This window comes from Leptosomus discolor, unplaced genomic scaffold, assembly GCF_034619465.1.
Source record: "Leptosomus discolor isolate bLepDis1 unplaced genomic scaffold, bLepDis1.hap2 HAP2_SCAFFOLD_223, whole genome shotgun sequence".
In the NCBI taxonomy this organism is placed as follows: domain Eukaryota; kingdom Metazoa; phylum Chordata; class Aves; order Leptosomiformes; family Leptosomidae; genus Leptosomus; species Leptosomus discolor.
The window spans coordinates 37,630-51,891 of record NW_028237870.1 but is presented as its reverse complement, the minus strand read 5'-3'; the positions used below and the strand labels follow the sequence as shown (position 1 = coordinate 51,891).

At 63.4% G+C, this 14,262-nt stretch overlaps 1 protein-coding gene across 1 annotated transcript in view; it reads right to left on the bottom strand.

The window, feature by feature from the left end:
* Positions 1–94: 94 nt before the first annotated feature.
* The window catches only part of LOC147412552 (retinal guanylyl cyclase 1-like), a 38,768-nt gene continuing 24,600 nt past the window's right edge, over positions 95–14,262 (bottom strand). Inside the window, 5 exon segments of the mRNA XM_086481243.1 lie at positions 95–1,437; positions 5,099–5,197; positions 7,000–7,174; positions 9,287–9,479; positions 11,603–11,766. Of these exon segments, the coding sequence (XP_086337369.1) occupies positions 95–1,437; positions 5,099–5,197; positions 7,000–7,174; positions 9,287–9,479; positions 11,603–11,766 (1,974 nt within the window).

Below are 14,262 nucleotides of genomic sequence, written 5' to 3'. Positions count from 1 at the left end.
TTACTGGGGGTGGCTCGGGAGGGTGTGGGAGGGTACTGGGGGGCACTGGTGGGTACTGGTGAGTACTGGTGAGTACTGGTGGGTACTGGGGGGGTTAGGGGGGTGGGGGGGGGTACTGGTGGGTACTGGTGGGTACTGGTGGGGCACTGGTGGGTACTGGTGGGTAGTGGGGGTGGCTCGGGGGGGTGGGGGGGTACTGGGGAGGGCACTGGGGGCACTGGGGGGTACTGGTGGGTACTGGGGTGTACTGGGGGTGGCTCGGGGGGGGTGTGGGGGGGTACTGGGGGGCACTGGTGGGTACTGGTGGGTACTGGTGGGGCACTGGGGTGGCTCGGGGGGGTGGGGGGGGTACTGGGGGCACTGGTGGGTACTGGTGGGTACTGGTGGGTACTGGTGGGTACTGGGGGTGGCTCGGGGCGGTGTGGGGGGGGTACTGGTGGGTACTGGTGGGTACTGGTGGGTACTGGTGGGTACTGGTGGGGCACTGGGGGTGGTTCGGGGGGGTGTGGGGGGGTACTGGGGGGCACTGGTGGGGCACTGGTGGGTACTGGTGGGGCACTGGTGGGTACTGGGGTGTACTGGGGGTGTCTCGGGGGGGTGTGGGGGGGTGTTGGGGGACACTGGTGGGTACTGGTGGGGCACTGGTGGGTACTGGTGGGTACTGGTGGGTACTGGTGGGTACTGGGGGTGGCTCGGGGGGGTGTGGTGGGGGCACTGGGGGGCACTGGGGGGGTACTGGTGGGTACTGGGGTGTACTGGGGGTGGCTCGGGGGGTGTGGGGGGGTACTGGGGTGGGTACTGGTGGGTACTGGTGGGTACTGGTGGGGCACTGGTGGGTACTGGTGGGTACTGGGGGTGGCTCGGGGGGGTGGGGGGGGGTACTGGGGGGCACTGGTGGGTACTGGTGGGTACTGGTGGGTACTGGGGTGTACTGGGGGTGGCTCGGGGGGTGTGGGGGGGTACTGGGGGGTACTGGTGGGTACTGGTGGGTACTGGTGGGGCACTGGTGGGTACTGGTGGGTACTGGGGGTGGCTCGGGGGGGTGGGGGGGGTACTGGGGGGCACTGGTGGGTACTGGTGGGTACTGGTGGGTACTGGTGGGTACTGGGGGTGGCTCGGGAGGGTGTGGGAGGGTACTGGGGGGCACTGGTGGGTACTGGTGAGTACTGGTGAGTACTGGTGGGTACTGGGGGGGGTTAGGGGGGTGTGGGGGGGTACTGGTGGGTACTGGTGGGTACTGGTGGGGCACTGGTGGGTACTGGTGGGTACTGGGGGTGGCTCGGGGAGGTGTGGGGGGGTACTGGGGGGGGGCACTGGGGGGCACTGGGGGGCACTGGGGTACCTTGAGCTCGGTCTTGCCCCGGATGTCCAGCTTGAAGCCCTCCTGCAGGGCCCGCAGGATGGCCACCGTGCGGGCGTTGACGTGGATGCGGTAGGCTGGGGGGCACGCCCGTCACCCCTGGGCCGCCCCCTCGTGTCCCCGGGTCCCCCCCCACCCCCCCCCCGGGTCACCCCCACCCCCCCCCGGGTCACCCCCCCCCCCCCCCCCCCCTGGCGTCACCCTCCGGCCCGGCCCTCCCTGTGTCACTGTGGGAGATGGGGGGGGGGGGGGACACGGGGGGGGGGACACACACACGGGGGGGGACACGGGGGGGTTGGGGACATGTGGGTTGGGACACAGGGGGGACACGGGGGGGGAGACATGAGTTTGGGACACAGGGGGGACACGGGGGGGACACGGGGGGGGGACACGGGGGGGGAGACATGAGTTTGGGACACAGGGGGGACACGGGGGGGACACGGGGGGGTTGGGGACATGTGGGTTGGGGACACAGGGGGGGACACGTGGGGGGACACGGGGGGGGACACGGGGGAGGAGACATGAGTTTGGGACACGTGGGGGGACATGGGGGTTGGGGACACGTGGGGGGACACGGGGGGGGACACGGGGGGGGACACATGGGGGACATGTGGGGGACACAGGGGTTGGGGACACGGGGGGGACACGGGGAGGGGACACGGGGGGGGACACGTGGGGGACATGTGGGGGACACGGGGGTTGGGGACACGGGGGGGGACACGGGGGGGAAATGTGGGGGGACACGAGGGGGACACGGGGGTTGGGGACATGGGGGTTGGGACACGGGGGACACGTGGGGGGGAGACATGAGTTTTGGACACGTGGGGGGACATGGGGGTTGGGGACACAGGGGGGACACGGGGGGGGACACGGGGGGGACACGTGGGGGACATGGGGGGGACACAGGGGTTGGGGACACGGGGGGGGACATGTGAGTTGGGGACACATGGATTGGGGACACGAGGGGGGGACACGGGGGGGGACACGGGGGTTGGGGACATGTGGGTTGGGGGACACGTCGGGGGGAGACATGAGTTTGGGACACGTGGGGGGACACGGGGGTTGGGGACACGTGGGGGACACGGGGGGGGACACGGGGGGGACATGTGAGTTGGGGACACATGGGTTGGGGACACGAGGGGGGGACACGGGGGGGACACGGGGGGGAAATGTGGGGGGACACGGGGGGGACATGTGGGGGAACACGTGGGGGACACGGGGGGTTGGGGACATGTGGGGGGACACGGGGGGGGAGACATGAGTTTGGGACACGTGGGGGGACACGGGGGTTGGGGACACGTGGGGGACACGGGGGGACACGGGGGGGGACACATGGGGGACATGTGGGGGACACGGAGGTTGGGGACACGGGGGGGGACACGAGGGGGGACATGGGGGGGACATGTGAGTTGGGGGACACGTGGGTTGGGGACACGAGGGGGGGGACACGGGGGGGGACACGGGGAGGGACACGTGGGGGTTGGGGACACGTGGGTTGGGGACACAGGGGGGACACGGGGGGGGACACGGGGGGGAAATATGGGGGGGACACGGGGGGGACACGGGGGTTGGGGGACACAGGGGGGGACACGGGGGGGGACACGTGGGGGACACGTGGGGGGACACGGGGGGACACGGGGGGGACACGTGGGGGACATGTGGGGGACACAGGGGTTGGGGACACGGGGGGGGACACAGGGGGGGACACGGGGGGGACATGTGAGTTGGGGACACATGGATTGGGGACACGAGGGGGGGACACGGGGGGGGACACGGGGGGGGACACATGGGGGACATGGGGGGGACACGGGGGTTGGGGACATGTGGGGGGACACGGGGGTTGGGGACATAGGGGGGGACACGGGTGGGGACACGGGGGGGAAATGTGGGGGGACACGGGGGGGACACGGGGTTTGGGGACATGGGGGTTGGGGACACAGGGGGGACACTTGGGGGGACACGGGGGGGGCACGGGGGGGACACATGGGGGATATGTGGGGGACACGGAGGTTGGGGACACGGGGGGGACACAGGGGGGACACATGTGGGGGGGACACGTGGGTTGGGGACAACTGGGGGGACACGAGGGGACACACATGAGTTGGGGACATGTAGGTTGGGGACCGTGAGGGGACACTTGGGGGGGACACGTGGGGGACATGTGAGTTGGGGACCCGTGAGGGGACATGGGGGACACGTGGGGGGGGGACACACATGATTTTGGGACACGGGGGGGGACACGGGGGTTGGGGACACGGGGGTTGGGGACACGAGGGGGGGACACGGGGGGGGACACAGGGGGGACATGTGGGGGGACACGCGGGGGACACGGGGGTTGGGGACACGGGGGGGGGACACAGGGGGGGACACGGGGGGGACACGGGGGGGACACATGGGGGACATGTGGGGGACACGGGAGTTGGGGACACGGGGGGACACAGGGGGGACACGGGGGGGACACACAGGGGACACGTGGGGGGACACGTGGGTTGGGGACAATTGGGGGGACACGGGGGGACACACATGAGTTGGGGACATGTAGGTTGGGGACCCGTGAGTTGGGACCCGTGAGAGGACACTTGGGGGGGGGGACACGTGGGGGACATGTGAGTTGGGGACCCGTGAGGGGACATGGGGGACACGTGGGGGGGGGACACATGATTTTGGGACACGGGGGTTGGGGACACGGGGGTGGGGGACACGGGGAGGGACACGGGGGGGGGACACATGGGGGACATGTGAGGGATACGGGGGTTGGGGACATAGGGGGGGACACAGGGGGGGACACGGGGGGGACATGTGAGTTGGGGACACGTGGGTTGGGGACACGAGGGGGGGGACACGGGGGGGGACACGGGGGGGACACACAGGGGACACGTGGGGGACACGGGGGTTGGGGACACAGGGGGGGACACGGCGGGGTGGACACATGGGGGGACACGTGGGGGGACCCGTGGGGTGGGGACACGTGGGTTGGGGACAATTGGGGGGACGCAAGGGGGACACACATGAGTTGGGGACATGTAGGTTGGGGACCCGTGAGTTGGGGACCCGTGAGAGGACACTTGGGGGGGACACGTGGGGGACATGTGAGTTGGGGACCCGTGAGGGGACATGGGGGACACGTGGGGGGGGGACACACATGGTTTTTGGGACACGGGGGGGGGGACATGGGGGTTGGGGACACGGGGGTGGGGGACACGGGGAGGGACACGGGGGGGGACACATGGGGGACATGTGGGGGACACGGGGGTTGGGGACATAGGGGGGGACACAGGGGGGGACACGGGGGGGACATGTGAGTTGGGGACCCGTGAGGGGACATGGGGGACACGGTGGGGGGGGACACACATGATTTTGGGACACGGGGGTTGGGGACACGGGGGTTGGGGACACGGGGGTTGGGGACACGGGGGGGGGGAAACACGTCAGGGGACACGTGACTTGGGGACACATGAGGGGACACGGGGGACACGTTGGGGGGGGGGGACACGGGGTTGGGGACATGTGGGGGAGGGGGGGGGGGACACACATGGGGAGACCCCCAGGGGTTGGGGACACGTGATGGGACGCACGGTGGGACCCATGTGGGAACCCACGGGGGGGGGGGGGGACACACACGACACAACACACCCGTGAAGGGGGGGGGGGGTGTGTCCCTCAGGATTTGGGGGGACACACCCCCCCCCCCCCGCCGGGGGTGGGGGAGGGGCCGGGGGGGGGGGCGGGGCCACTCACGCAGGCCGGTGGACTCCATGCGCGACGCCGTGTTGACGGTGTCCCCGAAGAGGCAGTACCGCGGCATGGTGAGCCCCACGACGCCGGCCACGCAGGGCCCTGCGGAGGGGCGGGGCCTCAGGAGGGGGAGGGGCGTGCTCACCCCCACCCCCACCCCCCCCCCCCCGGGGGGGCGTGGTCAAAGAAAGGGCGGGGCCTCTGGGCGGAGGGCCCCGAGGGGAGGGGTGTTGGGTGGCGCGGGTTGCGGCCAACGGGTCACGGCATCGCCGCGGTGGTGGAGAGGTGAGGGGGGTGGGGCCAAAAAAAAAACCAAAAGGGGGTGTGGCCACGGGCGTGGGGGGGCGTGGCTGAGGGGCGTGGCCAGGGGGGCTGTCCCCAAGCAAGGTTATGGCCAAGGGGTCAACAGTCAATGGGTGACGACCACGGTGAGCGTTGGCCAAGGGGTGATGAATGGGGGTTGTGGCCCCAAAATGGGTGTGGCCACTGCAGGGGGAGTGGGCGTGGCCTTGAGGGGCGTGGCTAAGGGGCGTGGCCAGGGCGTGCCCTCAATGGTCATGGCCGATGGCTCAACAGCCAATGGGTGATGACCACGGTGAGCATCAGCCAAGAGGTGATGAGTGGGGGTGTGGCCAAAAAGGTGTGTGGCCACTGCAGGGGCGTGTGGGCGTGGTCTTTGGGGGCGTGGCTAAGGGCGTGGCCAGGGGGCTGTCCCCAAGGGCCATGGCCGACGGCTCAACGGCCAATGGGTGATGACCACGGTGAGTGTTGGCCAAGAGGTGAGGAGCGGGGGGGTGTGGCCAAAAAGGGGTGTGGCCACTGCAGGGGCGTGTGGGCGTGGTCTTTGGGGGCGTGGCTGAGGGGCGTGGTCATGGGGCTGTCCCCAAGCAAGGGTTATGGCCAAGGGGTCAACGGTCAATGGGTGACGACCACATCGAGCGGCGGCCAAGGGGTGACGACCGGGGGTGTGGCCAAAAAGGGGTGTGGCCACTACAGGGGCGTGTGGGCGTGGTCTTTGGGGGCGTGGCTAAGGGGCGTGGCCAGGGCGCTGTCCCCAAGGGTCATGGCCGACGGCTCAATGGCCAATGGGTGATGACCACGTCGAGCATCGGCCAAGGGGTGACGACCAGGGGTGTGGCCCAAAAGGGGTGTGGCCACCGCAGGGGCGAGTGGGCGTGGCCTTGAGGGGCGTGGCTAAGGGGCGTGGCCAGGCGTGCCCTCAATGGTCATGGCTAATGGCTCAACAGCCAATGGGTGACAACCACGGTGAGCATCAGCCAAGAGGTGATGAGTGGGGGTGTGGCCCAAAATGGGTGTGGCCACTGCAGGGGCGTGTGGGCGTGGTCTTTGGGGGCGTGGCTAAGAGGCATGGCCAGGGCGTGCCCTCAATGGTCATGGCCGACAGCTCAACGGCCAATGGGTGATGACCACGGTGAGTGTTGGCCAAGAGGTGAGGAGCGGGGGGTGTGGCCAAAAAGGGGTGTGGCCACTGCAGAGGCGTGTGGGCGTGGCCTTTTGGGGCGTGGCTAAGGGGCGTGGCCAGGGGGCTGTCCCCAAGGGCCATGGCTGACGGCTCAACGCCAATGGGCGACGACCACGCCGAGCGACGGCCAAGGGGTGACGACCGGGGGTGTGGCCCAAAAGGGGTGTGGCCACCGCAGGGGCGCGTGGGCGTGGTCTTTTGCGGGGGCGGGGGAGGGGCGTGGCGCATCCAGGCGCCCTGCCCCCCACCCCACCCCCCCCCCCTCCTCCCCCAACCGCTCGGCGGCCATCTTGGACGTCGACCGAGCAGCCCCGGGCGACCCGAGGGTGAGGCGTGGCCAAAGGGGCTCCCACCCTCCCCCCCCGCCCCGGGGCGGGGCCGGGGGGAGGGGGGAGGGGGAGGGGGAGGGGCGGGGCCTTACCGGAGTGGAGGCCGATGCGGATGCGGACGGGCACCTCGGGCATGTGGCGCATCTTGAAGGTGCCGACGGAGCTGAGGATGTCGAGCGACATGTTGGCGATCTCGCCGGCGTGCCGGTTGCCGTTGCGCTTGGGTAGCCCCGAGGCCACCATGTAGGCGTCGCCGATGGTCTCCACCTGCCGGGGACGGGTCACCGGGGTGGGGGGGTTGGGGGGGGGGGTGGGCGTGGCCCGCCCCACCTCACCCCACCCCCCCGCCACGTCCGCTGGGCGGTGGGAGGGGAGATGGAGGTGGCCACGGGGCGGGGGGCTCGGGGGCCACCAGGAAGCCGTGGGACCTCGGTAATGGCGCTGGAGGATCTGGGCGCGGGGGGGGGGGGGGGGGGGGGGCGCGTAAGGTGTCTGGTGGGGGTGGTCCAGGGGACCGTGGCCACCAGAGCCATGGTGACCTCACTAAGGACCTCAGGGACCTGTTGCCACCATCACTTGGTGGCCATGTCCCCATATCTGCAGATCTGGTGGCCACATCCCCGTATCTGTAGGGTGAGGTGGCCAAAGCCTGGCCATGGCCCAGGGGACTGTGGCCACCAGAGCCATGGTGACCTTGCTAAGGACCTCGGGGACCTGTTGCCACCATCATTCAGTGGCCACATCCCTGTAGCTGCAGGTCAAGGTGGCCAAAACCCATCTGTGTCCTTGGGACCGTGGCCACCAGAGCCATGGTGACCTCGCTAAGGACCTCGAGGACCTGTTGCCACCATCATTCAGTGGCCACGTCCCCATATCTGCAGATCTGGTGGCCACATCCCCGTATCTGTAGGGTGAGGTGGCCAAAGCCTGGCCATGGCCCAGGGGACTGTGGCCACCAGAGCCATGGTGACCTTGCTAAGGACCTCGGGGACCTGTTGCCACCATCATTCAGTGGCCACATCCCTGTAGCTGCAGGTCAAGGTGGCCAAAACCCATCTGTGTCCCAGGGGACCGTGGCCACCAGAGCCGCGGTGACCTCGCTAAGGACCTCAGGGACCTGTTGCCACCTTCACTTGGTGGCCACATCCTTGTAGCTGCAGGTCAAGGTGGCCAAAACCCATCTGTGTCCTTGGGACTGTGGCCACCAGAGCCATGGTGACCTCGCTAAGGACCTCGGGGACCTGTTGCCACCATCACTTGGTGGCCACGTCCCCATATCTGCAGATCTGGTGGCCACATCCCCATATCTGTAGGGTGAGGTGGCCAAAGCCTGGCCATGGCCCAGGGGACTGTGGCCACCAGAGCCACGGTGACCTCCCTAAGGACCTCAGGGACCTGTTGCCACCATCATTCAGTGGCCACATCCCTGTAGCTGCAGGTCAAGGTGGCCAAAACCCATCTGTGTCCCAGGGGACCGTGGCCACCAGAGCCATGGTGACCTCGCTAAGGACCTTGGGGACGCGTCGCCACCTTCACTTGGTGGCCACGTCCCGATATCTCTAGGGTGAGGTGGCCAAAGCCCGGCCGTGGCCCAGGGGACCGTGGCCACCAGAGCCATGGTGACCTTGCTAAGGACCTCAGGGACCTGTTGCCACCATCATCTGGTGGCCACGTCCCCATATCTGCAGATCTGGTGGCCACATCCCGATATCTCTAGGGTGAGGTGGCCAAAGCCCGGCCGTGGCCCAGGGGACTGTGGCCACCAGAGCCACCGTCACCTCCCTAAGGACCTCAGGGACCTGTCGCCACCATCATCTGGTGGCCACGTCGCCGTAGCTGCAGGTCAAGGTGGCCAAAACCCATCCGTGTCCCAGGGGACCGTGGCCACCAGAGCCATGGTGACCTCACTAAGGACCTCAGGGAACCGTTGCCACCATCACTTGGTGGCCACGTCCCCATATCTGTAGGGTGAGGTGGCCAAAGCCTGGCTGTGGCCCAGGGGACCGTGGCCACCAGAGCCACCATCACCTCCCTAAGGACCTCAGGGACCTGTCGCCACCATCATCTGGTGGCCACATCCCTGTAGCTGCAGGTCAAGGTGGCCAAAACCCATCCGTGTCCCAGGGGACCGCGGCCACCAGAGCCACCATCACCTCCCTAAGGACCTCGGGGACCCGTCGCCACCTTCACTTGCTGGCCACATCCCCGTAGCTTCAGGCTGAGCTGGCCCAAGCCCGGCTGAGGTGGCCACACCACCTCGGAGTCACCGCAACGGACCACGGGGCCACCCGAAGCACGCTGGCGGGGTGGCCCCGCCCCTCCCGCCCCCCCCCCCGACACGAGCTGATGCCCCAAGGGGGGGGGGGCCACCGCGGCCACCTTGTAGACGTCGTGGGAGCCGATGATGGCGTCGAAGAGGGTGTAGAGGTCGTTGAGGAGGTCGACCACCTCGATGGGCTCGCTCATGGCCGAGATGGTGGTGAAGCCCACGATGTCGCTGAAGTAGAGCGTCACCTCCTCGAAATACTCGGGCTCCACGGGGGTCCCCATCTTCAGAGCCTGGGCCACCGACCTGCCGGCACACGGGGGCCACCGGGTCTCAGCGGGGTGGGGAGGTGGGGAGGGGGTGGGGGGGTTCCCCCCGGGTCTTCTCCTCATCCTTGCCCCCCCACGTGGTGGAGGGGCCTCGGCCACGGGCTGCTGGTGGGGGAGGGGGAGGGGGGTGGGGGTGGGGGGTGGGGGGATGGTGGTGTCCCCATCGGTGGGGACGTGGTCAAGCGTAACGTGGGCTCTGTTGGCCACGTCGACCCCCCCTCCTGCCCCACATTGAGGGGTGGGGTCAATGGGTCATGGTCAACCTGCCCCCCCCCGTGACCCCCATGGGGTCAGCCATGAGGTCAACCTGCCCCCCAATGACCACCTCGACCTCCTCCAGCCCCACAGATCTGGGTGGGGTCAACCAATCATGGTCAACCTGCTCCCCCATGACCACCTCAACCTTCTCCAGCCCCACTTTTAGGGGTGGGGTCAATGGGTCATGGTCAACCTGCCCCCCCAGTGACCCCCATGGGGTCAACCATGAGGTCAACCTGCCCCCCAATGACCACCTCAACCTTCTCCAGCCCCACATTTAGGGGTAGGGTCAATGGGTCATGGTCAACCTACCCCCCAACGACCACCTCAACCCCCTCCAGCCCCACAGATCTGGGTGGGGTCAACCGATCATGGCCAACCTGCCCCCTCAATGACCCCCATGGGGTCAACCATGAGGTCAACCTGCCCCCCAACGACCACCTCAACCCCCTTCTGCCCCACAGATCTGGGTGGGGTCAACCGATCATGGCCAACCTGCCTCCCAATGGCCACCTCAACGTTCTCCAGCCCCACATTGATGGGTGGGGCCAACCGATCAAGGCCAACCTGCCCCCCCAATGACCCCCATGGGTCAACCATGAAGTCAACCTGCCCCCCAATGGCTACCTCAACCCCCTCCAGCCCCACAGATCTGGGTGGGGTCAACCAATCATGGTCAACCGGCTCCCCCATGACCACCTCAACCTTCTCCAGCCCCACATTTAGGGGTGGGGCCAACCGATCATGGTCAACCTGCTCCCCCAACAACCACCTCAACCCCCTCCAGCCCCACAGATCTGGGTGGGGGTCAACCAATCATGGCCAACCGGCTCCCCCATGACCACCTCAACCTTCTCCAGCCCCACATTTATGGGTGGGGTCAACCAATCATGGCCAACCTGCCCCCCCGATGACCCCCATGGGGTCAACCTACCCCCCAATGACCACCTCAACCTTCTCCAGCCCCACATTTATGGGTGGGGCCAACAGATCACGGCCAACCTGCCTCCCAACGACCACCTCAACCTCCTCCAGCCCCCACAGATCTGGGTGGGGTCAACCAATCATGGTCAACCGGCTCCCCCATGACCACCTCAACCTTCTCCAGCCCCACATTTAGGGGTGGGGTCAACCGATCATGGTCAACCTGCTCCCCCAACGACCACCTCAACCCCCTCCAGCCCCACATTTAGGGGTAGGGTCAATGGGTCATGGCCAACCTACCCCCCAACGACCACCTCAACCTCCTCCAGCCCCACAGATCTGGGTGGGGTCAACCAATCATGGCCAACCGGCTCCCCCATGACCACCTCAACCTTCTCCAGCCCCACATTTAGGGGTAGGGTCAATGGGTCATGGTCAACCTACCCCCCAACGACCACCTCAACCTCCTCCAGCCCCATAGATCTGAGTGGGGTCAACCAATCATGGCCAACCTGCTCCCCCATGACCACCTCAACCTTCTCCAGCCCCACATTGATGGGTGGGGTCAACCGATCACGGCCAACCTGCCCCCCAACGACTACCTCAACCCCCTCCAGCCCCACAGATCTGGGTGGGGCCAACCGATCACGGCCAACCTGCCCCCCCCCCCAACGCCCACCTCAACCCCCTCCAGCCCCACATTTAGGCCAACCTGCCCCCCCCCCCACCCCAACCACCTCAACCCCTCCCCGAACCCAGCCGAGATCCTCCACGCCCCCCTCCCCCTCAACCAGCTCCACCCCCCACCCCCCCCCCATCCTCCCCCAACCTGCATCTAGCGAGGCCACGGCCAACCCCAACCCTCCCCTTTCCCTGCCCCCCCCGCCCAGCCCCCCCGCCAGCCCCGCGGGGACCCACGGGGGCAACATCTGGGTGAGGAGCTTGTCGGTCTTCTGCTTCTCGATCTCGAGCTCCTCGGTGCGCTCGCGGATGAGGTCCTCCAGGTTGCTGGAGTACTGCTCCAGCATGCGCAGCATCGAGTCGATGATGTTGGTCTTCCGGCCCTTGTTGATGCTCTTGAACTTTTTTGGGGGGGGGGGGGGCGGGAAACGAAATCGTTATTCATTCTCCGGTGCGTTTATTGAAAATCCGATGGATTTCAGCTATCGATACCGGATATTTAAGGGTATAATCACAGATTGGAAATGCACAATGATTTTTAACGTATAAACAGGATCGTTGGTTTTTTTTAACGGCAGCGTTACGCGGCCAACCGGCCGGAGAATTAAAAAAAAAAAAAAAGCTGAAAATGCAATTGAAGAATTTTACCGCGGTTAAATTGGAACCCTGTGGAATAATGGAACTTCACACGTATTTCGCTCTGGCTCGCCTCGGGAATGATGAAACTTTATAGATACCTCGCTCTAGCTCACTTCTGGAATAATTAAACTTTATAGATATCTCCCCTCGGGAATAATTAAACTTTATAGGTATCTCGCTCTAGCTCCCCTCGGGAATAATTAATTAAACTTTATAGATATCTCCCCTCGGGAATAATTAAACTTTATAGATATCTCACCTGGGAATAATTAAACTTTATAGATATCTCGCTCTCAGGAATAATTAAACTTTATAGATATCTCGCTCGCCTCGGGAATAATTAATTAGACTTTATAGATATCTCCCCTCGGGAATAATGAAACTTTATAGATATCTCGCTCTAGCTCCCCTTGGGAATAATTAATTAAACTTTATAGATATCTCCCCTCGGGAATGATTAAACTTTATAGATATCTCGCTCTGGCTCCCCTCGGAATAATGAAACTTTATAGATATCTCACCTTGGGAATAATTAAACTTTATAGATATCTCCCCTCGGAATGATTAAACTTTATAGATATCTCACCTTGGGAATAATGAAACTTTATAGATATCTCCCTTCGGGAATAATGAAACTTTATAGATATCTCCCCTCGGGAATGATTAGACTTTATAGATATCTCGCTCTAGCTCACTTCTGGAATAATTAAACTTTATAGGTATCTCGCTCTGGCTCCCCTCGGGAATGATTAAACTTTGTTTACAGCTGGGGTCGCGTCTCCGTGTCACGCGGCCTCTGGGCTTTCTGGGTCCGTTTACACGGGCGAGGGGGAAAACGCCCCAGGATGTCTTGGCCGTTTTTTGGGGGGTTTTTGGTTTTGCTTCACCCTTCGGCCGTCCCTAGCCAGGGACGTAAGAGGCGCGAGCGCTCGGAATCACGGCTAGCAGGTGCGCTCACGGCTGACTCTCGGGAAAGTTTGGGGGTTGGAAATTATTCTGTTAAAAAAAACCAACAACAACAACAAAAAAAGCCCCACCCCCACCCACCGAAACCATCCAAAAAAACCCCCCAAAACCACCACCAAAACCATCCAAAAAAAACCACCAACCAAAAACCCCACCAAAACCATCCAAAAAAACCCAAACAAACCAACAACCCCCCCCAAAACCATCCAAAAAAAAACAACCAAACAAACAATAAAGCCCCACCCACCAAAACCATCCAAAAAAACCCCCCAAAACCACCACCAAAACCAACCAAACACAAAACCAACCAACCAACCAAAAAACCCACCCAAACCATCCAAAAAAAAAAACCAAACAAAAAAACCCCCACCCAAAACCATCCAAAAAAAAAACCAAACAAACCAACACCCCCCCCCAAAACCATCAAAAAAACCAAACACCCAAACAAAAAAAAGCCCCCACCCACCAAACCATCCAAAACAACCCCACCAAAAACCACCACCAAAACCAACCAAAAAAACCAACCAACCAACCAACCAAAAACCCACCAAAACCATCCAAAAAAAAAACCAAACAAAAAAAAACCCCCACCCAAAACCATCCAACAAACAACCCAACAAACCAACACCCCCCCCCCCCCCCAAAACCACCAACAAAACCAAACAAACAAACAAAAAAACCCCCACCCACCAAAACCATCCAAAAAAACCCCAAAAACCACCACCAAAACCATCCAAAAAAAAACCCCAAAAACCACCACCAAAACCATCCAAAAAAAACCCCAAAAACCACCACCAAAACCATCCAAAAAAAAACCCAAAACCCACCCCCAAAACCATCCAAAAAAACCAACCAACCAGCCAAAAACCCACCAAAACCATCCAAAAAAAACCAACCACCAAACAAAAAACCCCACCAAAAACCATCCAAAAAAACCCAAACAAACCAACAACCCCCCCCCCAAACCATCCAAAAAAACCAACCAAACAAACAAAAAAAAGCCCCCACCCCCACCAAAACCATCCAAAAAAAACCCCCCAAAAACCACCACCAAAACCATCCAAAAAAAACCAACCAACCAACCAAAAAACCCACCAAAACCATCCAAAAAAAAAAAACCAAACAAAAAAAAACCCCCCACCAAAACCATCCAAAAAAACCCAAACAAACCAACAACCCCCCCCCCCAAACCATGCAAAAAAACCAACCAAACAAACAAAAAAAGCCCCCACCCACCAAACCATCCAAAAAAAAACCCCAAAAACCACCACCAAAACCATCCAAAAAAACCC